The 24829-nt window shown below is 41.4% G+C and overlaps 1 protein-coding gene across 1 annotated transcript; it reads left to right on the forward strand.

Annotated features, from left to right (window-relative positions):
* Positions 1-239: 239 nt before the first annotated feature.
* Positions 240-24751, forward strand: LOC146960464 (telomerase protein component 1-like; the record flags this gene model as incomplete). Its single annotated transcript, XM_085772353.1, has 23 exons — positions 240-255; positions 2042-2613; positions 4457-4645; positions 5447-5596; positions 6867-7031; positions 7828-7965; positions 8814-8885; positions 9053-9177; positions 10076-10233; positions 10978-11087; positions 12120-12198; positions 12711-12897; positions 14848-15247; positions 16036-16197; positions 16310-16378; positions 19071-19192; positions 19848-19922; positions 20134-20277; positions 20943-21234; positions 22944-23065; positions 23216-23329; positions 23485-23602; positions 24530-24751. Coding segments are annotated over exons 2-23 (3783 nt in total), but the record flags the coding sequence as incomplete, so codon positions are not given.
* Positions 24752-24829: the final 78 nt, after the last annotated feature.

The raw sequence follows: 24829 nt of genomic DNA on the forward strand, positions 1-24829 counted from the left end.
TCAGCCGTATTGACGGTTGGTGCTTATATGCGCATCTTTACGGTAAAAGAAAAAAAGAAAAAAAACCCGGACCAATCGGAAGTCGAGCTGCAGCCAAACGCGGAAATAGAGAAGAAAGTTTAGCTGCATCAGCTGCAGAAACAGACGCAGGGCACTGTGTTTATGAACCGGGGACATTGACATTGCTCATCTATTAAGACCCGTCTGCTCAGAGTCACCGCGGAGTCAGACTCAGCTGTAAAGGCTGTAGCTGCTGTAGCGGTGAGTTGTTACTGCGTCCTGATCTCACAGCTCTGTAACCGCAGCACTGACCACACCCACGGGGAATCAATGGGTTAAATACAGGAGGTTTCTGTGGAAACAAAAACCAGTGACAAATGTCAGATGTCGCTAGATCAGACAGTGTTTGGTGAAGTGAGTTTGATTTAGTCTCGGTTACAGCCACTGTCTGTCTGCATGCGTGGACCCTGATGACTCCTCCAGCACTGTCTGGTTGTTCACATTTGTAATTATTTACACACAGTGTCAGGTAGTTGAAGATTATTTCTCAGTGGATTGAATAAAAGACTAATCACTGGAGTAAATTACTATGATAATCAAAATGGTTGAAGATTAATGCAGGTGTGTACAGTAAGTGACAATGAAAGTGTTTAATGATCTAGAGATTTGTTCGTAGTCTACAGGAAGTCTACAGGAAGTCTCTAGTCTACAGTCTTTCTCTGTGACTTTTCAATTTTCAATTCAATCAATCAATCAATCTTTATTTATAGAGCACCTTTCATACATGGAAATGCAACACAAAGTGCTTTACACACAGAAAAAACAATTACAAGTCTTTAAAAGCAAGATAGAAGCAGAAACATAAAATAAGATAGAACCATAAGAAGAATTTAAAATCTAGTTAAAAGCCTGACTAAAAAGGTGTGTTTTTAACCTTCCCTTAAAAATATCAACTGTCTCTGCGGTCCTGAGGCTCTCCGGCAGGCTGTTCCACAGGTGGGGGCCATAATAGCTAAATAGCTGGTTCTGGGTTTTGGTTCTGGGTTTTGGTATGGATAAAAGGCCGGTGCCGGAGGACCTCAGGGTTCGCGAGGGTTGATATGGTAAAAGCAGGTCAGATAAATAAGAGGGCGCAAGGCCGTTAAGACATTTAAAAACTAGTAAAAGAACCTTAAAATCGAGTTATTATTTACAAATCTTTTAAACTCTGTAGAAAGTCTTTTGCACTGTGTGTGTGCAGTTCCCAGACTTTGGACTCTTTTTATGGATGTGCTGCTCCCCTGTGGTAACACACCCTTAACTGTTTAAACAGTTGGAGGAATGCTGCTGAACTGCTTATCTCAATGCTTTAAGTTTACTGTATGTTGTCTCTGATTGTTGAAGGTTTTTGATTGAGTGCAGCGGCTTCAAACTGTGTTGTCCTTTAAAGCAGAAGTAAGCGATATTTTTGTGTTAATATAAGTCTTAAATAGTTCTATCTTCTGACAGCAATCACTTACATAGAGTGTTTGGACCGAAACACGGGTCTGTCAGTCACTCTGCTCTGCTCTGAGCCGAGGAGAAAACTTTTCTCGTATCCTACAAGTTTTATCCAATGAGGAGAGAGAACGGCATAAAGGGGCAGTCCTCTCTGTGTGTGCAGCCAAGGGATGCGCCTGAATGTGGTGACGCAGGGACGAGGACCAATAGATCCATGACGAGGACGGGGGCTGCTAACGCCATCCGCTGACAAGACGTTATGGTGCGTTCAAGGCAACCCGTAACTCGTGTTTTTCCGACCTGTGAAGTCGTACCAGTTCGATCTGGTACGAGTTCACGGGTCAGAAGTTACGAGTGGCCGTTATAGTGACTTTCACAGGTAAAACAAGTCGGAGAAACGCGAGTTACGGGTTGCCTGGAACGCTACAAAGTCGTAAGTCGTGACTTGAAGCTGTAATCTACGGTTTCAAAAGCCTGCCTGGAACGCAGCATTAGCCAAAACGACCGGATCGCTTACTTCTGCTTTAACTTTCTGATTGATTTTTTTGTTTTTCCTCAGCAGAGATGAGGGCGCTGACTTTGCAGAAGGTGGATGTGGCCCACAGAGATCAGCACCAGCAGCAGCAGCAGCAGCAGCAGGCGGCCTCATGTGGGAGGAGTTTGTCGTCCAACTTTGCTCCTCTGAGTCTGGAGAACAAGTTCCTGACTCAGAGCTCCTTGATGATGTCCCAACCCTCTTCCCTCCTGCTCTTAAACTCCGCAGCACCGCCGCTGTCGTCCTCCTGCTCCTCTCTGCAGCCCTCCAGCCTGTCCTCCACATCATCCCGCCTTCTCTCCACCTCTGCTTCATCATCGCCCTCCCTCACCTTCACCTCTCCTCTCCTCAGCACCCAGAACAAGCTCCTAACTAGTGATTCATCCCGCTTTTCCTTCTCCCTGACCGCCTTAGCCGTCCCCGATGGCTCTCTGCTCTCCACGTCCATGGCCAGTGGTGCTCTGGTCAGTCACTTCGCTCATCCTCCTTCCTTCAAACACCGCGGCCCAGGTGGAGAGCAGAGGATGGACGTTGGAGGGGGTGAAGGCAGAGAGGAGATATCTGAAGCAATGCAGTCCTGTGCTGAAGAAACAAGTGTGGTACAAGTAACATTTATTTATTTTTACCAATTTGTTATGTGTCTTACCTTGTCTGCTCTTCCATCTGCCGGGAAGACTGTTCTTTTATTGATATATGTACATACAGACAGTGCCGTTGCTAGGAATTCTGGGCCCCCTTAAAGAATACTAAAGTGGGCCCCTCCCCCTAACTTTTCCTTTTTTTTTTCTTAGACTACGTATGTATTATCGTTTTTTATTTAGCCTTCTTTGTTTTGATGCTAATGCAGCATTACACTGCAAAAACTCAAGTATCTTAGCAAGAATATTTGTCTTATTTCTAGTCAAAATGTCATTTCTAGTCAAAACAAATCTCATTATACTTAAAGTAAGACACATCATATTAAAAGTAGCTTGTTTTTAGACACTTTTTACTCCTTTCAAGCAGATTTTCACTTGGAATAAGTAGAATAAATCTGATAGTGGAGCAAGTTTTTCTTCCTTATTACAAGCACAAAAAACTTACTTTCACTGGCAGATTTTTCTATTTATTGTGAATTTAAGTGAAAATGATCTAAAAACAAGTACATTTTTAGGTAATGAGTCTTATTTTAAGTGGAAAGAGATTAGTTTTGACTAGAAATGAGACATTTGGACAAGAAATAAGACAAATATTCTTGGAAAGATGTTGAGTTTTTACAGTGTACTATGAGTATTAGTCAGGGTCTTACGCAGAATAAATTAGTCATACAAAGATTAGACTACTGGGTTTTTTTATGGGCCCCACTGGGCGCTGGGCCCCTAGAGTTATCATCACCTTTCTCCCCTATACAACGGCCCTGCATACAAAGAGAGTGTATAAAGTACATGAATTCAAGGCAAGGCAAGGCAAGGCATCTTTATTTATATAGCGCATTTCATACCAAGGCAACTCAATGTGCTTTACATAAAGACAAAACATTAAAAAAAAGAAGCATAAGACAGGATAAAAACAAACAAAACACTAAAAACAGAGTTAAAAGCAAGAGCAAATAAAAGTAAAATAAAAGAAACATTAAAAAAAGAAGCATAAGACAGAATAAAAACAAACACTAAAAACAGAGTTAAAAGCAAGAGCAAATAAAAGTAAAATAAAAGAAAATAGATCAAGTTTTAAGTTCTCAGCTATAAGCACGTGAAAAGAGAAATGTTTTTAACCTGGATTTAAAAGTGCTGACAGTTGGGGCTGATTTCAGTTCTGCTGGTATTTTGTATTCAGAAGCACAATTGAATAGAAATAATAAAAACATAAACATCATACCATAACAATAAATTAAATAGTAATGATGTACGATGGATTTGGGAATAAAGGTATAATATATAAATAAATAAAAAAATAATAAATGGTCCTCATGGGTTTCAAATTATATACAATACAGGATCAGTCATATAAAACACCAATATTAGTGACGTCTAATTTCTCTATATAACTTAAGAAAGGTTTCCATATGGCATAACATTTTTTAGTACACCCTCTTGTAGAATAGTGAATCTTCTCTAATACCAAAGGTCATTGATCCACATCTTAAAGGTTGGGGGGAGCAGTAAGACTGTTTTTTAGTTTATTTTTTAGTTTAGTTTAGTTTAGTATATTTATTCATTTGGTCGATTAAAATAAAGAAAATTGACAAAATGCATAGATTGGTCAGTACGGTAATACATGCAACCAAAAGCTGTAGGCTGAAGCAGTAGCTTATTGTGCCTACCCTTTGTACATACGATTTCCATTTACATAGTGGGGAAAAAGAGCATTAAAATAATAGACAAGCAAAAAACAAAGTAACAAACTGACAACCAAACCAAACCAAATCAGGACAGAGTTTTACCGTGTGGTCTGTGTCTGCAGCGCTCTGAGGGAGACGATGTGTCTGAAGAAGAGAAGGAGCAGGAGCAGGAGGTTGATGCTGGTTTGGCCGTGACGTTACCGGTTCTGGAAACCGAGGAGCTGGACCAGACAGCGGAAGTCAGACAGGAGGAGTTTGTAGAATTTGATGCAAGAAATGATGCGATCGAGGAGGAACTGAAGGATAAAAAGGTAAAAAAAAGAAACATTTTACCCAGCAAATGTCATAGAATTATTGTTTTTAATTTTTTTTTCCAGGCAAGACAAGGCGATTTTATTTGTATAGCCCGTTTTTACCAACAGTTTGTCTCAACGGGCTTTACATGGCATCATAATAACATCCTCTGTCCTTAGACCCTCACATCCACTGAGGAAAAACTCCATAGAAAACCCTTTTACTGTAACAAGGAAAAACTGGAGAAAGCTCAGGGTGAGCAACAGAGGAGGGATCCCTCACCCAGGACGGGCAGACGTGCAATAGATGTTGTTACAGACAAGTAGAGCTTTTTCCGGATTGGGTTTTCCTGAAGGTTTTTTTTTATCTGTATCTGTCAGTCCCTCCAGAAAAACGTGATTATGCGATCACATAATTCAATGCATTTATGCGGGGGCTGCATATTTTCAAAGACGCCGCACTTTCGCAGTTTACAGTTGGAAGATTGCACTTTTTTGTTAAATCATAATAGTTTTCGCAAATTCCTGCAATTTCATCGCATAAAATTGCATAAATATCCCGCATATTCCATCGCATTTTATAAGAAAACGGGCCGCATAGTCAAGGATTTTTGCCTGCAACAATCACAAAAAACATTCAGCATTTTTCTGGAAGGACTGATCTGTATCACAAACTATGCCACGTTCATAGCCGCATCAATCACCTTCCTTCTCGATTCTGAGGCTCAGTTTGAGCCGCTGAGCGTGTTGTATTCCTTGTCCTTCTGTGTTGATCAAAGTGACTGTGTCCATGTGTGTGTGTGTGTGTCTGCTCCTCAGTATCACCTGCTCAACGTGGTGTGTTGCTCTCTGGTCAACAAGAGCTCGTCTCCAGGCCAGAAGGACTGGGACGACGAGGACGGCGTGTGGACCAGGATCATAAAGCTGGCCAAGGACGTCTGCGCCCATGACCCCCAGTTTCTCCTCAAGGTGTGTGTAGCCCACGTGTGTGTGTGGGTGGACAGACTGTAAAACAACCCAGAAAACTTTATAGATAAAATAGTTGTCACACATTTTTTATTCTCAGACACATGCTTATTATTTTCCAATTATTATACATTTACACAGTTATGTTACTTGTGCAACATCTTTTCACATTCAATAGAAATGGTCAGTTTTAACATTATCTGCTGAACAATAGTTCTTTTTTATTCTCAACATTTCCACTGTGTAAATTTAATGAATAATAAATATTGTGTTGTTGCCTTTTTTTCCTGGAGGATCAACTTACACCTGCACCAATCTATTTTTAGACTGGAGCTTTTTTTTTTCTTGCTGCAGATAAAACATTTATCAGGTATCGCCTCACACAGCGTAAGCAAGTAAAGTTATGAATGGTATATATACCATAATCTGTATTTTTAGATGAGTTTTAGTTTAGTGCAGCTTGTGATCTACAAACTAGGCAAACTAAAGTGAGTGAGAGTCAGGGCCGGTTCTAGGCGGCATATATGAGGGGGCAGTCAGAAATGTGAAGGGGGCATCATGTGAACACATCACGCTCCAGCACTTCTTTTTCTCTGTGCTTACAGTAACTTCATTGAATTGGGTTGTTGACTGTGTCCAACCCCAACCTGGAGAAGTGGATTTCACTTTGTCAGGCCTCTGCCTTCAGACCTGTCCAACTAGGGGCCGGGGGGCCAACCAGGGTCTTAGAGCCCAAATGTTTTACTGTCGTAATGCAAAGAGCCACATTATATGGGGGGTTAGGGGTGCATATGCATTGCAAACCCGAAAGGGGGTGAAAAAGGTGAGTAGCTAAACCCCTGTAGGGGGGTCTGGGGGAGTGAAGCATTCTGGTGTAGCTACTCTGAGAAGAGGGGGGGGCGGGGTCTACTGTGGGCAAGATTTAAAAAACTGAAAGGTTGTCTTACAGTATGAATATTAAAAATAAGAAAAAAGAACAGAACATTTTAGAACAGAACAGTGTCCCTTTTTCAGCGGATTTTTGTGCTACTGCAGATAATTTTGTCAACTTGTAATATACACATTTTTTGAGTATATCAAAATGTGCTTTCTCAACTTCTAAAATTTGGATTTGAAGGGGCAAGACATTTATTTGAGGGGGCACTGCCCCCTCTTGCCCCTGCGTAGAGCCGGCCCTGGTGAGAGTAAAACATGTGAACAAACGATGAAGGATGAAGGGGTTCAGATAGTTTTCTCCAGTCTTGAACGGTGTGTTTCCTCCTCTTCCCTCCAGTTGGCCGTTTACACTCGACAGGAGCTGAACATCCGCATCACAGCGAACTTCCTGCTGGCCGTGGCCGCCAACCAGCCCAACATCAAGCCTCACGTCCGCAGATACTTCTGTGCCGCCGTGCAGCTGCCGTCCGACTGGCTGGAGGTGGTGAGGATCTACAGCTCGGTGAGTGTCGGCGAGCGTCTGCTGCTCAGCCGAGGTGTCAGTTCCTCCAGGGTTCTTACCGATCCTTAAAAAGTCTTAAAAGGCATTGAATTCATTAATCTAAAAACAAGGCCTTAATTGGCATTAAAATGTCTTAAATCAATTTTTCAAATGTCTTAAAAATGTTAACACTTGGTAAGTGGTATTTTATGGTTGTAATTAGTCTCAAATCTCAAAATAATTGGTAACATTCTGACATAGAGAAGTTAGTGGCGGCCGTCAACGCTAAATTTCTCACCGCCACCAGCTCCCAAGTCAGTTTTTTTTTTTCTCTGACTTTTTATGCATTTATTTTGAAAGGACAGCTGTGGAAAACTCGTGCGAGTTTGTAGTTTTCACCAAAGTCCGTACTTTTAATGGAAACACACAGAACTCAAATTTCTTTTAATGCGCACTTCCCAGTTATTTGAATCACTTTGGATGGAAACATACGAACGAGCAAACGTGTCCTTTTTAGTTTATCATCTCCTCTCCACAACTATACAGCTGTTAAATGATGTCACCCCCCCCCCCAATTATTCATGTAGCAGTCGCTTTACCTTGGACCACATAGGAAAGTGGGTAAAATTGTCCCTAACCCTATGCATGTGGTGATGGTTTTTTTTCTTCTTTTTTTTTGCATTTGTGTTTAATGTGAAGTCGGTCTTAAATTTCATTTCAAGTGGCTTTAAAAACGTCTTAAAAAGTCTTAAATGTAACTTGGCTTCAGCTGTAGGAACCCTGTCCTCATCAACGCTGTGACTGTTTCTGTCTCCAGTGCTTCAGCCGCTCCCTGCCCATGTGCCTGAAGAAGGCCATGGCCGACAAGTTCAAGCAGTTCAACGAGTACCAGCTGGCCAAGTACAACACGCGCAAACACCGCTGTAAACACAACCGCAACAGGCGCGAAAAAAAGGTACTTACTATGTAGCACTGTTATTAACACACTTCATCAGGGTGGAGTCAGAAGCTGTTTCCTAACCCAGTGGTTTTCAAAGTGGGGGGCCGCCAGGGGTTCCTAGGGGGTCCTCAGCAAACTGGAGGGAAGATGAGAACAAATGCAAATAATAAGCAAAACACAATTGTTTTATCACCTTAATAATAAACAATTACCTTGGAGCTGCACTGCAAAAACTCAAAATCTTACCAAGAATATTTTGTCTTATTTCTAGTCAAAACAAATCTCATTCTACTTAAAATAAGACTCATCACATTAAAAATTAGTTTGTTTTTAAAGACACTTTTACTTCTTTCAAACATTTTTCACTTGAAATAAGTAGATAGTGGATAGTGGATCAAGTTTTTCTTTCTTATTACAAGCACAAAAAAACTTGCTTTCACTGGCAGATTTGAAGTGAAAATTAGTTTAAAACAAATGAAAATTATCTAAAAACAAGTTCATTTTTAGGTGATGATTCTTATTTTAAGTGAAAAGAGTTTAGTTTTGACTAGTGAGACATTTTGACAAGAAATAAAACAAATATTCTTGGAAAGATTTTGAGCTTTTAGATTTTGTGGATGTGTGTGTGTGTGTGTGTGTGTGTGTGTGTGTGTGCATTTTCTATTGTTTTTCAACAAATGCAAAACAAAATAAAATAAAATTATTGTATTTTGGGCAATATTATAAAATCTAATTTATGATAATATAACATATCGAAACCTTATTTGCCGTGCTCATCTTTCAGATTGTCTGCCAGTCATTTCTGTAAATGTGCCTCACACGTCCTCTCTCCATCATCACATCTTTTATCTTTTGTTTTCCAGAAACCCAGCGACCGGCAGCTGAAGCAGTGGGCGAACCTGCTCAGATCAGATGCATCTATTCTCACCAAGTTTGTGAGTCAGTGTAATATTTTTTAATTGTGAGCGGCTTGTATTGTAGTAATGAAACCCCATCGCTCGAGCTAATTTTAGTGTTTCGTATGTTTGTCATTGAAATATCGTAACATATCAGTTGCAACCGAGGTGATGATGTGTTCAAGTGCATCCGTGTGTGTTTGCAGCTGCAGTTTGAGAGCAAAACAGCAGTGGTGGATAAAAAACAGAACGAGTTCAGTATGAAGAAGTTGATCAAGAGGCTTCACATCAAAGAACCGGCCGAACACGTGATGGCCATCCTTGGAAAAAAGTAAGACACACAAACACATTTCATGCAAACATTTATTTCTCTTAACCTTTTACAATATAGTATAACCATATATACTGTATATATTAGGGGTGTCACGATTCTCCAAATCCTCGATTCGATTTGATTTTCGATTTTTTTTTCTTTTTCTTACAGCACAGAGGCCTATGCTATTTTCAGACTAGTCTAGTCTACGATCATTGGTTTTATTCATCAAATTTTGTACAGTAAATCTTATTTCAAAAGATGGGCTACATATAAGTGATGCAATTTCCATAATGTATCACATTAGGCACTATGGTCACATTTAAATAATTTATTTACAATATAAAGGTAACAATTTTACCAAGAATGCCCCCAAAAATCATGATCCAGGGGCCAAAATTGCCCCCAAGGTTTTGAAACAAATATATTTATATCTGTACATGATCATAATTTTATTTTCATTAATTTACCGTCGCGTCATCTCCTGATGTCGACTTAATGTAATGTAAACGAGATTGCGCCAATACGGAGAGTCATGTGACAGACAGTGGGGCAGAGCTGCAGCTGCTGTGCTGTGATGGACCTGATCAGACTGGCGGTGGCCCACAGTCGTCGATCCTCTCTTTGACTTCGATGCTCGAGACCATGACGTAATTTCGATCGATTTCGATAAAAAATCGAAATCGTGACACCCCTAGTATATATAGATCTTATCCAATCTATTCATGTAAATGCTTAACAAGGAAAACTTAAACAAAGTTTTACCGGAAATTCAAATGTGTATCATGTAGGAACCAAGCAAATGCAAATTTTAGGGAAACTCTATTGCACTACAGCGTTTCATTTATTCGTTCTTTAGATGGTCGGACGGTACTGCTTGAAGTTGTTTAAGACGTGATGTGGTGGTGTGTCCCAGGTATCCAGCTGACCCGAAGGCGTTCAACCGCAGTGGGATGAAGGGCGAGTGGGACAGGGAGAGAGCCGGGAAGAGGATGAAGCTGAAGGAGCCGGAGACGTGGGAGCGGCTGCTCAGTCTCCACGGCAACAAGGCCGCCACCTGGGAGAAACTCATAGGTCTGAGACGAAACCACTGGCTTTGTTAAAGGGATAGTAGCATTTTTTTAAAATGGGGTTGTATGATCTGCAAATAGCCCCTAAGTACTTTAATTGCAGTAGAAGACTCTCTGCACTCCTCCCGTTAGCAACGCCAGCCCATAATAGCCCTGCCCAGAGATTTACAACATACAGTGTTGTGAATGGACCCAAAGAAACGGCCTATTTTCACGGCCTAAAAGAGGTTTTACCTGAAAAGAAATACACAGTTCCATTGTTCACTATAATATAATATTTTCCAGCCCTTCAAAGTGCAGGAAAAACACAGTTTTTATTTGGACCTAACCAACTCACGTATCCCTCCGCCCAGGGTTAGCGCCCGCCGATCAGCAGTTGGTTAGGTCCAAATAAAAACTGTGTTTTTCCTGCACATTGAAGGGCTGGAAAAAATTATATTATAGCGAACAATGGAACTGTGTATTTTTTTTCAGGTAAAACCTCTTTTAGGCCGTGAAAATAGGCCGTTTCTTTGGGTCCATTCACAACACTGTATGTTGTAAATCTCTGGGCAGGGCTATTATGGGCTGGCGTTGCTAACGGGAGGAGTACAGAGAGTCTTCTACTGCAATTAAAGTACTTAGGGGCTATTTGTAGATCATACAACCCCACTTTAAAAAAAATGCTACTATCCCTTTAAACAGATTAAACAAAAATGCATACGTCACCTCTCGGTTTATGATGAATGATGATGTCTCCACTGTGCAGACAACAAGTCTCTCCCCTTCATGGCCATGCTGAGGAACCTGAGGAACATGATCAGTCAGGGCATCAGTGAGAGGCATCACAACAAGATCCTGAGCAGACTGACCAATCAGGTGACACGCAGCGAAGCTTCAACATCACAATCTGAAAGAGATGACAGATAAAGGTGTCATGTAGTGGTTTGTTTTCTCTGTTTGGTCATTGAACTCTAGGGCTGTAGCATCCGAGTACCATTTCACCTACTCGGATACACCCCCCCCCCCCACAGCTCAAGCACTGGAGCACATCAAAACCAGGCTTCAGAGCGCCTTGTCACTGCGCGGATACTCGGACCAGGGCCGTTGCTAGGAATTCTGGGCCCCTTTACAGAATACTAAAGTGGGCCCCTGCCCCTAACTTTTCCTTTTTTTTTCTTAGACTACGTATGTATTATCGTTTTTTATTTAGCCTTCTTTGTTTTGAAAAACTCAAGTATCTTAGCAAGAATATTTGTCTTATTTTTAGTCAAAATGTAATTTCTAGTCAAAACAAATATCATTCTACTTAAAATAAGACACATCATATTAAAAGTAGCTTGTTTTTAGACACTTTTTACTTCTTTCAAGCAGATTTTCACTTGGAATAAGTAGAAAAAATCTGATAGTGGAGCAAGTTTTTCTTCCTTATTACAAGCACAAAAAACTTACTTTCACTGGCAGATTTTTCTATTTATTGTGAATTTAAGTGAAAATGATCTAAAAACAAGTTAATTTTTAGGTAATGAGTCTTATTTTAAGTGGAAAGAGATTAGTTTTGACTAGAAATGAGACATTTGGACAAGAAATAAGACAAATATTCTTGGAAAGATGTTGAGTTTTTACAGTGAGTATTAGAATAAATCAGTCATACAAAGATTAGACTACTGGGGTTTTTTATGGGCCCCACTGGGCGCTGGGCCCCTAGAGTTATCATCACCTTTCTCCCCTATACAACGGCCCTGACTCAGACACCCCCCCCCGTCGGTAAACGAATACTCGGGTACTACTCGGATAGTGACCCCGAACATTCGGATAGTAAAATGTGCTACTGGTTGCAGCCCTGTTGAACTCTCATCAGCAGCAGCTTAACGAGCTTCTTGTCACCGTGTGTTTTCCGTGCACTCACAGAAAGCGGTGATTCAGAGCCGACAGTTTCCCTTCAGGTTCCTCGCTGCCTACAAAGTCGTCATGGAGCTGCAGAACTTCGGTGAGATGCATCAACAATTAATGGCACTAAAACTAAACAACTAAAGGTCTTGTAAATGTTAGTTCAGTACAAATATGCATGTGTATAAATAAATAAGGATACTACATATAGGGTTAGGCTTAGTGTTATGTATGTAGATATAAATGAGCAGAAAAGAGGAAACACAGAAGCCCAAAACCCCAATGTAACTAGACTATATAATATTAGTAGATGGATTATTATTCATAGTTGAATTGGAGTTATATGCAGGGCTCAAAGTGATTATTATGGTCATTTAAGAGTGATTATTACTGGTTTGCGAGGTGCACAGTGTCACATTGCCTGTTTTTTCTTGTCCTAGCAGTGGTTCCAAATCTCAAAATGATCAAAGATTCATCAGAATTATGAAAATTATTAATTAATTAAATAATTGGTTCAAAAGCTTTTGGTGCCGTTATTCTTAATATCATTAGTCTGAGATGTGTTGATTAATTTCAGGTTTAATTCCTCCTCTTCATCTCTTTGCCCTCCAGCCTCCGCACCAGCGATTCCTCCGGCCACAGAAATCCTGAAGGGCATCCTGAAGAAGATTCCCAAGAGCAAACGCTACAAGAGTTTGGACTGGGAGACGACCAAAAGAGGTCGGGTCAGGGTGGCGCTGGGAGTCCCGTTCGTCTACAGACAATACCGACTGAGGAAGGCCCAGCTCCTCAAGGCCAAGTATGACAACAGTGTTTTTCATTTTGACAAATGTTTCACCTGATTCATAGAGTTACTATTTCACCTAACTCATATTTATCCGGAGGGCTCGATCAATATGTGAAACATAGCAATAATAATTCAGATTACCTGTATACTCCATGCTTACATTAATACACCTGTTTCATGTAATGATCACTAAACACTTGTGACAGATATGGATTTGAGGCTTAAAGGGATAGTTTAACGTTTTGGCAAATTCTCCTATTGCCATAATCCCTATAGTCACAGCAGTAGGTTCATTACCTTTAATTACCGGTGCATGTTGTTTTGAGATCAGCGGGGCAGAGACGTGAGCTGCTCAGTGAACACAATGGAGGTGAATGGTACAGGTCCCCTGTCCCTCATCAAACTCATCAAATACACAATCCAACAACTCCACAACGCTCTGGTGGACAAGTTGTGACCTGCACATTCACCACGCTATGACATTTTTTCAGGCGACCCCATTTGAATTCCTGGCGACCCCACTTGAAGGTTGAAAAACACTGCTGTAGGGGAAACACAGCATTATATTGATATTATGTTGTCTCCCAATTATCAATATTATCCAAATGGGGATGATGTTCAAAAGTTGTGCACTGGATGATGAAGTACAGCCCCCATTGCTCTACATGGAACCCTGCTCACAGAAGCACGACAAGTTGTGACCTGCACATTCACCACGCTATGAAATAATCACGTATAATTATCAAACATTACGACACATGAAGCAAATACTCAGAACTACTTGTGCTGTACCTGTACCATTCACCTCCATTGTGTTCACTGAGCAGCTCACGTCTCTGCCCCGCGGATCTCAAAACAACATGCACTGATAATTAAAGGTAATGAAACTATGCTATAGCTATGACTATAGGGATTATGGCGATAGGTGATAGGTGCCAAAATGTTGAACTATCCCTTTAAGCCTCAAATCCATATCTGTCACAAGTGTTTTAGTGTTTAGTGTTTTAAGATTATGCTTTTTTTTTTTTAAAGTATATTTTTTGGCTTTTTGCCTTTTTTATTGATAGCACACAGTAGAGATGGACAGGAAGATTATACTTTTTAATAGCACCTAGAACGCCCAGGGCCGTTGCTAGGAATTCTGGGCCCCCTTAAAGAATACTAAAGTGGGCCCCTCCCCCTAACTTTTCCTTTTTTTTTCTTAGACTACGTATGTATTATCGTTTTTTATTTAGCCTTCTTTGTTTTGATGCTAATGCAGCATTACACTGCAAAAGTATCAAGTATCTTAGCAAGAATATTTGTTTTATTTCTAGTCAAAATGTCATTTCTAGTCAAAACCAATCTCATTCTACTTAAAATAAGACTCATCATATTAAAAGTAGCTTGTTTTTAGACACTTTTTACTTCTTTCAAGCATATTTTCACTTGGAATAAGTAGAAAAAATCTGATAGTGGAGCAAGTTTTTCTTCCTTATTACAAGCACAAAAAACTTACTTTCACTGGCAGATTTTTCTATTTATTGTGAATTTAAGTGAAAATGATCTAAAAACAAGTTAATTTTTAGGTAATGAGTCTTATTTTAAGTGGAAAGAGATTAGTTTTGACTAGAAATGAGACATTTGGACAATAAATAAGACAAATATTCTTGGAAAGATGTTGAGTTTTTACAGTGTACTATGAGTATTAGTCAGGGTCTTACGCAGAATAATTCAGTCATACAAAGATTAGACTACTGGGGGTTTTTATGGGCCCCACTGGGCGCTGGGCCCCTAGAGTTATCATCACCTTTCTCCCCTATACAACGGCCCTGAGAACGCCTGAGCCTCAGTATGAAGGGAACGTTGATACTGAAACAGCAGTTTAAAATAAAGACCGGCTGCTTCAACCTCATGTAACAGTTGACTGTGTGTGTGTCTGTGTGTGTGTGTGTGTGTGTGTGTGCGTGTGTGTGTGTGCAGTCAGAGGCTGTACACCACGGAGCTGCTGGACCGGTACCGTAAAGCTCTGGAGGCGGCGGTTCAGATCTCCTGCCGCTACAACGTGCCCCCGCTGCCGGGACAGACCGCCATACTGCTGCCCTGTGGCATGGAGGGGGATCGCAGCTGGAGGCAGAAACAGGACTTCTGCCTCCCACCTGACCCCGAGAAGGAGAAGGAGAAGGAGGAGGAGAAGGAGGAGGAAGAGAATGTAGAGGAAGAGGAGGAGGATAAAGATAACATAGAAGAGGAGAAGGAGGAGGAGGAAAACATGGAGGAAGAGGAAAAGGAGGAGGAGGAAGAGAAAGAGGAGGAGGAGGAAAAAGAGGAGGTCAGGAGCACCAAGAAAAAGAAAAAGGAGGAGGACAAGCTCACACCTTCTGTAAGGGCTGTTTTTTATTTATTTCTTAGGGCAGCGACCAGGGCCTGCCCCTGGCATAAACTCTCTATGTGGTTGTTTAGGGCCACAGCCGTTAGGTGGGGGGCCACATGATCAGAAAGGTACCGAGGTTCATTCAAGTCATTTAAACATCCTGAGGTCTGCACGCACGCTATGAGCTTTATATGTAATTTGAAGTCAATATTCAGCTTCTTTTATCTCACATTTGAGACATTTGGTGAAAATAGAACGGCAGAATGACAACATTTGTGCTCAAAAAGTACTGTAATCTTACAAAATTTTCGTTTTCTACACTTATCTATTACTGTATTCATATCCTATTTCAAGCACCAAAACAGTTCATTCTCATGACTGAAGGTGTGTTTTCACAAGGGATTTGAAATTTTTTTCAAAAAGCAGACCTCAAATTTCCAGCATTTGGCCTAAATTATTTCTTTCTACAGTGTTCTAGGACAAACTGGCCTCAGTGTGCTTACAGCGGAGGTTCTAATATTTAGACATAAAACACTTCTATTTATCTTAAAAAGATAAATTTAAGAAAATACTGTATGTAAAAGTCGAGAAAATGGCCTCAAACCTCAGAGGGCATAAACACGTCTGTATTCAGTTTTAACCAGTGATTTGGTGTTTGCGCTTAGAGTGCAGGGCCACAAACAAAAATCTTGTTTAGGGGGCCACCAAAACCCTAGGGCCGGCCCTGGCAGCGACATCATCAAGGAGCAGCTGGTGAGTGAATAACAACCTCTTCTCTCTCTGTCTCTGTGTCTCAGATGGAGGAGGTGGCGGTTTTACTCTCTCTGATGATCAGCAGCAGCGCGGAGGACTGCCGTCTCTTCATCACCTGGAGAGAAAGCATCAGAGAGGTCAAGCTGAAGTCTGACGTCCTCTTGGAAAACGTCAGACACGTCACGAAGCAAATGGAGAATCTGAGGGTCAGGATTACACAGCGATGGATTATTATATTTCATGTTTATATTTGAAAGCAGGAGAAGTGTGGCTGCTGTTTGTTAAATTTTGCCTGAAACTTCTCTCTCATTGGAACAGGAGACGTCCGATAGTGATAATGAAGAATCCCAGAATAACCTCTTCACACCATTTACCAAGAAAAACAAGGTTGGTTTATTTTTATGGTTGTATTTTAATCTGATAGGTATGATGTGTTTTACGTAGCTCAATCCAAATGTTTTAGAAATCTCACCGTTTCCTCGATTTCTTTCTTACTCTGTGATCCTTCCTCTGAGCACTAAAACGGGATTGCATGAACAGGGTTTAACTTAATTTAGGTTTATGTAAAACTGAGTGAAAATAATCCAGGTTTAAAATTAAACCAACCTCTGCTGCAGTATTTCAGATTAAACTTGGTTTAGTAAATTTAAGTTAAAGTTTTTAAACTGATTTTAAGCATTAGGGAGAATTGGTGAGTATCTAAGATATGTATAAGATGTATATGTACGGTAGATATAAGACTGACTCAGGCGGCTGTGAACCGTTTACAGCTGCTTTGTTTAAAATAGGGTTTCTCAACGGGGGCGGTACCGCCCCCTGGGGGGCGTTCTGAACTTTATGGGGGGCGCTGGGAGCGTGAGGGCTGAGAGGGGGGCGCTCAGGCAAAAATGGGGGGCGCCACAACTTGGCTCCTACAAAGTTCATTTGAGTTCTACTTTTTCAACTTTAATGGTTTCCCAACTTTTTAAGTGCAAATAACCGACATAAATAACCTACTTTTCAACTGATTTAACCCGCAAATATAACACTCATTATGCGGAAAATTCCCGCATACGTTTCAAACCAACCATAGTGCGCACTACAGGAGCGCTGCGTCAGACGGTCTGACTTAAATGACACACACGTCTTTGTATAGTTTAACCATAGGCTACTGAATGAAGTTAGATGGATTTTTTATACCAAGTACAGCCAAACATTAGTGTAGGCTACAGGCTGAAGAAAGAGGAATAGCAGAGCTCCTATGACTGCTTGTCCCTGCGAGGAGCAGGTGACCCGAGCCGTCTTTTTTTTTTTTTTTTTTTAGCGGCGCCGTCTTTACAGGTGAAGCACACGCACATGTCCGCCCGACTTTACCCGACGGGGTTTTCCTGCCGATCTAAGGTGATTTTAGGCCGCCACCTTAATAGTTACAGGGTGCATGTTGGGTCTTTATAGCGTCTTGCACAAACACCTCGTTTGAAGAGGGAAGCCCGTAAATTACCAGCGGCGTAATGTCAATAGAAACCGAGGGGGCAGGTGCCCCCTCAGATTTGAGGGATGTTTTTTTTTTTTTTTTTTTTTTTAAGTTACTTTACCTTACTTATTATTTTACCATCTAGCTATGATCAGTGGTCATATTGAGTGAAATGTATTACAAATAATGTCATAGTCCATCTCAAAAATACATCATTGCCTTTTTCCAAAAATTACAACTCCCCTCCTTTCTGATGGATGTGGTCTCTTCCACCCTGACTCACACACGCGCACCTTGCCTGCATCAGCCCGTGCTTGGGGTAGGCTAAAAAAAAAAAAAAAAAAAGTCTGTGCTAGGGGAGGGGAGCCACCCTCAATGGAAATGTGAGAGCAGTGTAACATTAAACTAGGGATTTCAAATGTTTAATCAAAGTGGAACTATGCAAGTCCGCTGCTTTTCCGCTGTTTTGCTAGCAGTCCCTGGCCATGTGCATTTGTTTACAATGAAGCCGAAAAATCAATACATGGCCATGTGCATTTGTTTACGATGAAGCCACGAAAAATCAATATATGGAGTGGTGAAATAAGTTTTTTGAAATACATCCACCTTATTGTTCCACATTGTTAGCCAAGATAATGTTTCTGAAATTCAGTTTTACCAACTTTTTGGTCCCCAGTTAGTGCCCAAAATAGGTGATTTGAGGGCATCCTCAAAAAAAATTTTGCACGCACAATTGGACATTCTAGCACCAAATCAACAATCCTTTTTTTTTTTTTTTTTAACCGCAACATAGGGTTCCCGTCATGATATTGTTTGTATTTTGAGCATTAAAACTTGCATAGTCCATAGTTTTCTTTGTTTGATATGTCAAGAGACTTTTGGTTAAGTAACCATGGACAGCTCCGTCATCATTACCATCATTATGGGCAGTTTGTGTTCTAGAGACCTGTAAAAAAATAAATAATTTAGGTCAAATGCTGGAAATTTGAAGTCCGCTTTTTGAAAATGACAAACTGTTTTGGTGCTTGAAATATGTTTACCAGAATCTTAGCTTCACGAAAGCAGTGAAATATGAATAAAGTAACAGATAAGTGTAGAAAACAAGTTTAAACCGAAATTTTGTAACATTGTTTGTTTTTTTTTGGGGGGGGGGGGGGCGGTCAGAGGATCATGGTATGGTCAGGGGGGCGTTGGTTCAAAAAAGGTTGAGAACCACTGGTTTAAAACAAAATATTACTGGCCTTCGAAAAAAAAAAATTTGCAGTGGAGTTCAGCCAAAAAGGAAAATTGTCAAACACATCTCAAAAAACGCATCCTTTATAAAAGTTAAAGCTCTTCAACTGGCAGTTTAAAGGTTAACTCAAGATTGCAGCTTAAATTGGAGTTCAAAGTTTTGGTGCAACAGAATTAAATTCGATCTCGGATTAAAGTAAAAACTAAATTGGGATTCAGGAGATGTGTGAATTTAGTCTTTCTGTGGTGCAACAGAATTTCAATTTAAACCATAATTGAATCTGTTTTATGTTTTCTATCTGGAGCATCAGGAACCTCAGACACTCCCAGTCCTCTCTCTGTCGCAGTTGTTGCTCCTTTTGACACCATTTGCGATACTTTTGTCTCTTTCAGTTTGACAACATCATCAGTATGGGTGACCGCTGGATCAGTAGTGACATAGAGTACACCATCAACATCTACAGGAAGGAAGTCAACAGCAAAGCCCTCTCTGTGCAGATCTTCATGGCCGACAGGTAACACACCTTTAATACAGTATATGAGCTATTCTGCCCAGCAGGGACACGTTGGTTTTAATACAGCAATGAGCAATAAACATAGTAGTCTACTTGCCAGCCCATAGGGCCCCATTGTGAACCCGGAAATGTTGAGTACCCCAAAGTTTTATGTAAGAAATATGTAGTATGGGTCCCCAGTATTCAGAAACTGCTGGATGCTAACTTATATATATTGGACAATTAGCATAATTGACATAATTAGCATAAATTAGCATAATTGCCTATATGGGCAATATTTCAACAAAATTGACTTGGCTGATCTGGGCAATATTGGAGTGGTTTTAGGGGTTATTGATGATGCTGAATCCATTTCTGACATTTTCAAAATTCAAAATGGCTGTCTAAACCGGAAGTGACCAGATTTTAACCGCCAGTGGTCCGATTTTGATGGATTTCAAAATCTGGTCACTTCCGGTTTAGACAGCCATTTTGAATTTTGAAAATGTCAGAAATGGATTCAGCATCATCAATAACCCCTAAAACCACACTAATATTGCCCAGATCAGCCAAGCAGTTGTTGAAATATTGCCCATAGCAATTATGCTAATTTATGCTAATTATTTGTGTTTGTGTTTCTAACTCATCGTGAACGCATCTCTGTTGTGTTGTTAAGGGGTTACAGAACCTCAGAAGATTTCTCAGACAGGAACATGGTGACACTGGATGGCTTCAGTGAGCAGATGTTGAGGTAAAATATCTGGTTGGTCATTTTTATCCAAAAGCAGTTTTTTCATTTTAAATTTGTTGGTTACATATGTGTGTGTGTTTCTTTATTTTGTATACCTCCAAAAAAAGGAAAAAGACATTTTGACTAACTGAGATCTTTTGAAAAACCACAAGTCGGAGCCAAATTGATCCAACGTTGCAATCGATGTTTCTCTTTCTAACCGTGTGATCAGGTTCGTGGCAGAACGAGGATCCTCCCGGCTGCTGGAGCACGTGGAGCATTTGGACAAACTGTACAACATCCGGCCACCAGAGGGCGCTAAGGGTCCTGAGACCTCAAACAGTGTCGTTCCGATACCAGCGAGCCCCAAGTTAAGGTACTGTGCATTTATAGCCCATGTAAATCAGATAATCTTCACTTTCCTTCGTAGCGTTAAAGCAGAAGTAAGCGATATGTTTGTGTTAATATAAGTCTTAAATAGTTTTATCTTCCGACAGCAATCACTTAAATAGAGTGTTTGGTCTGAAACACGGGTCTGTCAGTCACTCTGCTCTGCTCTGAGCCGAGGAGAAAACTTTTCTCGTATCCTACAAGTTTTATCCAATGAGGAGAGAGAACGGCATAAAGGGGCAGTCCTCTCTGTGTGTGCAGCCAAGGGATGCGCCTGAATGTGGTGACGTAGGGACGAGGACCAATAGATCCATGACGAGGGCGGGGGCTGCTAACTCCATCGGCTGACAAGACGTTATGGTGCGTTCAAGGCAGCCCGTAACTCGTGTTTTTCCGACCTGTGAAGTGGTACCAGTTCGATCTGGTACGACTTCACAGGTCAGAAGTTACGAGTGGCCGTTATAGTGACTTTCACCGGTAAAACAGGTCGGAGAAACACGAGTGGGTTGCCTGGAACGCTACAAAGTCGTAAGTCGTGACGTGAAGTTGTAATTTACGGTTTCAAAAGCCTGCCTGGAACGCAGCATTAGCCAAAACGACCGGATCGCTTACTTCTGCTTTAATAACACCGGCTGCTTCCTGTCTCCTCAGGTGGCGAGGCGTGCGCGTCTTCATCTCGTCCACCTTCAGAGACATGCACGCCGAGCGCGACGTCCTGGTGCGCGGCGTCTTCCCGGAGCTCCGGCGTCGGGCCGCGGCGCACCGCCTCTACCTGCAGGAGGTGGAGCTGCGCTGGGGCGTGACGGAGGAGGAGTCGGGTCGAGCCGCCGAGCTGTGCCTGTCGGAGGTGCGTCGCAGCCACATGATGGTGGGAATCCTGGGGGAGAGGTACGGCCTGGTGCCCCCCAGACCGGCGCTGCCCGAGCTGCCGCAGTACAGCTGGGTAAGACCCGACTCAGGGACAGGATGTGTAAACATTTTACCTCAGATGAAAATGCTGTTGAATAGAGGTGGGAGAAAAAATCGATTCACATATATATCGCAATATCTTTTTTGACGATTTGTAAATCGATTTTTTTTTTTTAAATAAAATATTTTTTCTGTTTTTTTGGGGGGGGGGGGGGGTTTGAATTTTTGAATTTTTTTTAAAGGACAATTCCAAGCGAATCAAACTCGGGGGTGTATGTTCCTATCATTTTAGGTCTAAAAGAAGGAATCTGAAGATTTTCAGTTTAATGTCTCCTGTTTTGCGGTAGTTGTGTCTGTCCCCGCATCGCCACGGCAGCGATGAATGGGAGTGGATGTAAGTTCTGCTGTTTAGGCTGTTTACATCCCTCAAAGCCACAGACAGCATCAGATGGAGACTCAAACATGCACCGAGAAGTTTATTTACTTCAAGCAAGCCGACATGTTTGTAAAACTAGATCTAATTCAAAGTCTCCCAGAGTCTCGCGCGAGACCCAGTTGCCGTGCGCGGTGTGTTCAGGTGCAGTGGGAAAAGCTACCGTTTGTGTCATAAACACAGGAATATCAACTCTTTACTTGCTTCAAGTAAAAAAAACTTCTCGGCGCATGTTTGAGTAGCCACCTGACGCTGTGTGTGGAAAAAAATGTACACTTCAAGCAAGTAAAGAGTTGATATTCCTGTGTTTATGACACAAGCGGTAGCTCCGACTGCGCCTGAACACACCAGCACTGCAACTTCGGGCTCGCGCGAGACTCCGGGAGACTTTGAATTAGATCGACTTTTACAAACATGTCGGCTTGCTTGAAGTAAATAAACTTCTCGGTGCATGTTTGAGTCGCCATCTGACGCTGTCTGTGGAAAAAAATTGCAGCTTTGAGGGCTGGAAACAGCCTAAACAGCGGAACTTACATCCACTCCCATTCATTGCTGCCGTGGCGATGCGGGGAAAGACGCAACTACCGCAAAACAGGAGCGATTAACCTGAAAATCTTCAGATTCATTCTTTTAGACCTAAAATGATATGAAAATACGCCCCCGAGTTGAATTCGCCTGGAGTTGTCCTTTAATATTGTGCAATGTGCATTTGTTTGCCTTTTTTACATACAGAGAGTACAGGTTTTGAAAAGGGTTGAAGTTCACTTTATAATGGAGTATGTTAATTTATAGGCCACTACAGTATTTGTGTGCGGATAAATGTTAAAAATGCTAAAGACTAAAAATCGAGAGAATCGGCAATATCGTAGAATCGCAATTTAAATCGGATCGCCATCCAAAAAAATCGTAGAAGAATCTAATCGGGAGAAAAGCATATCGTCCCAGCCCTACTGTTGAAATTAATTTATGTCGGCCTTCTTTACTGGTGAGAGGATTGATATTGAATCAAGAGAACAGAAATCTGAATTCTTCTTTGTTTTCTTGTTTGTAAACGGCTTTTATCTTTTTGTATTCTTCTCATCTTTACACTAAACAAAATCAGGGAACGTTCAGGGATCTTTACTAGTCATGACAAACACAGATATAAGTTTCCACAAAACAGATATTAGATTGCGGTTATTAAAACATCTGACTGTCATTTACAAACATTTTCACATGCATCTCCTCTTCTGTAACCCAGAAATCCACCCACCATTTATCATTTAAAGTGAAAGTGAGTGATTTTGAAACATTGTTGTTCCTCTGCTCAGCTGGCGACGGCCCCGGCAGGTCTGTCCATCACCGAGATGGAGATCCGTCAGTTCCAGGCTCTTTTTCCCGACGCGGCACAGGAACGGATGTTCTGCTACTTCAGAGATCCGAACATCACCAAGTATGCTTTTATTTTTAAATTTGTCTTGAACCAAAACTCTTTGCTGCTGCTCATTTATCTGAAAACTCTTCACAGGAGGTCGATCTCTTTGTCCGGTAGTTTGCCTGTTTGAAATGTGCTTATTTCAGTTTCTCTCTGTTTCTTTGTCAGATCAGTCCCGGTGGCTTGGAGATCGGACTTTGTGCCAGAATCAAAGGAGGCGGAGTCTAAGATGAAGGCTTTAAAAACAATGATCCGGGACAGTCGAATCAAAGTCACTGAGAAGTGAGTCCTGTCAGTCGTGATATCAGTGAAGCTGTGGAAATGAAAACGGTTATTCACAGTTATTTTGAGTTAAACTTCATGTTAAAAACCAAAGACATGCAACATACTTTGTCTGGTGGTGACATTAAAAATACACAACTATGTCTCTGTCCTAGTTACCCATGTGAGTGGGGAGGTGTCGTGGACGGGAAACCATACCTGAAAAACCTGGAGGACTTTAGCAAGTCTGTGCTGGAAGATCTTTGGACAGCGCTGCAGAAGCAGTTTGTGGAAGTGAGTCATTAAAAACAAACAAACAGAGGAATGACAAAAATCTGATTAATTTTTAATTAATTTTGTTTAATTTAGAAGTCAGGACAGTGCACATTAATAAAGCATGTACCGTAGTACGTGCAAATTCACAGTATTGTCTTAAGCTTTATCTTAATATTTCATCTTAAATCATTTATCAACATACAGACTTAAAAAGAAAGTAGAAAGGCTCGCACACCGCAGGGCTCCAGAATGCAGTCCATTTATTATCAGGAAAAATGTAACGTTTCGAGCAGCTGCTCTTCGTCAGACAAGTTTTTGGCACGGATGTGTGTGTGACTTTTTCTTTTTAAGCGATATTTTTGTGTTAATATAAGTCTTAAATAGTTCTATCTTCCCACAGCAATCACTTACATAGAGTGTTTGGTCTGAAACACAGGTCTGTCAGTCACTCAGTCAATTCTACTGCTCCTGCTCCTTGAGCCCAGGAGAAAAACTTTCCTTGTATCCTACAGAGTTTTTATACCAATGAGGAGAGAGAACGGCAAATTAAAGGTGCAGTCCTCCTCTGTGTGGTGCAGCCAAGGGAATGCGCCAGAAATGTTTGGTGACGTAACTCCATGGCTGCTGACAAGACGGTTATTGAATTGCGGTTCCGGGGCACCCGTAACTCGTGATTGTTTTCCTACCTGTGAAGTCCGAAACCAGTTCGATCTGGTACGACGTTCACGGTGTCAGAAGTTACGAGTAGGCCGTTCTAGTGACTTTCACAGGTAAAACAGGTCGGAAAAACACGAGTGGGTTGCCTGGAACGCTACAAAGTCGTAAGTTGTGACTTGTGACTTGAAGCTGTAATTTACGGTTTCAAAAGCCTGCCTGGACACAGCATTAGCCAAAACGACCGGATCGCTTACTTCTGCTTTAACATTAATATTCTCCCTCTGTCAGGAGGATGAGGAGGCCGAGGCAGCGTCAGACCTGACCGAGCAGCAGGTCCACCAGGAGGCGCTGCAGACGCAGTTCTTCGGCAGAGCCAAGCTGCTGTCTGGAGCCGTGGAGATGGTGGAGCAGGTCCAGACCAAAGGAGGGATGATGGTGGTGGAGGGGGGGCCAGGAGAGGGCAAAACTGTCTTCATGGTACATTTTGAAAGTTGTCTCTCTAGTTCTGCTGTAGTTTTGTAGATACAGTGCAGTTCAACAACAACCATTTTCTTAAAATCTCCATTTCTTTATTTCTTTGAGCTTTAA

This window comes from Trachurus japonicus, unplaced genomic scaffold, assembly GCF_045865225.1.
Source record: "Trachurus japonicus isolate A0001 unplaced genomic scaffold, Traja_1.0 AP030340.1".
Lineage (NCBI taxonomy): Eukaryota > Metazoa > Chordata > Actinopteri > Carangiformes > Carangidae > Trachurus > Trachurus japonicus.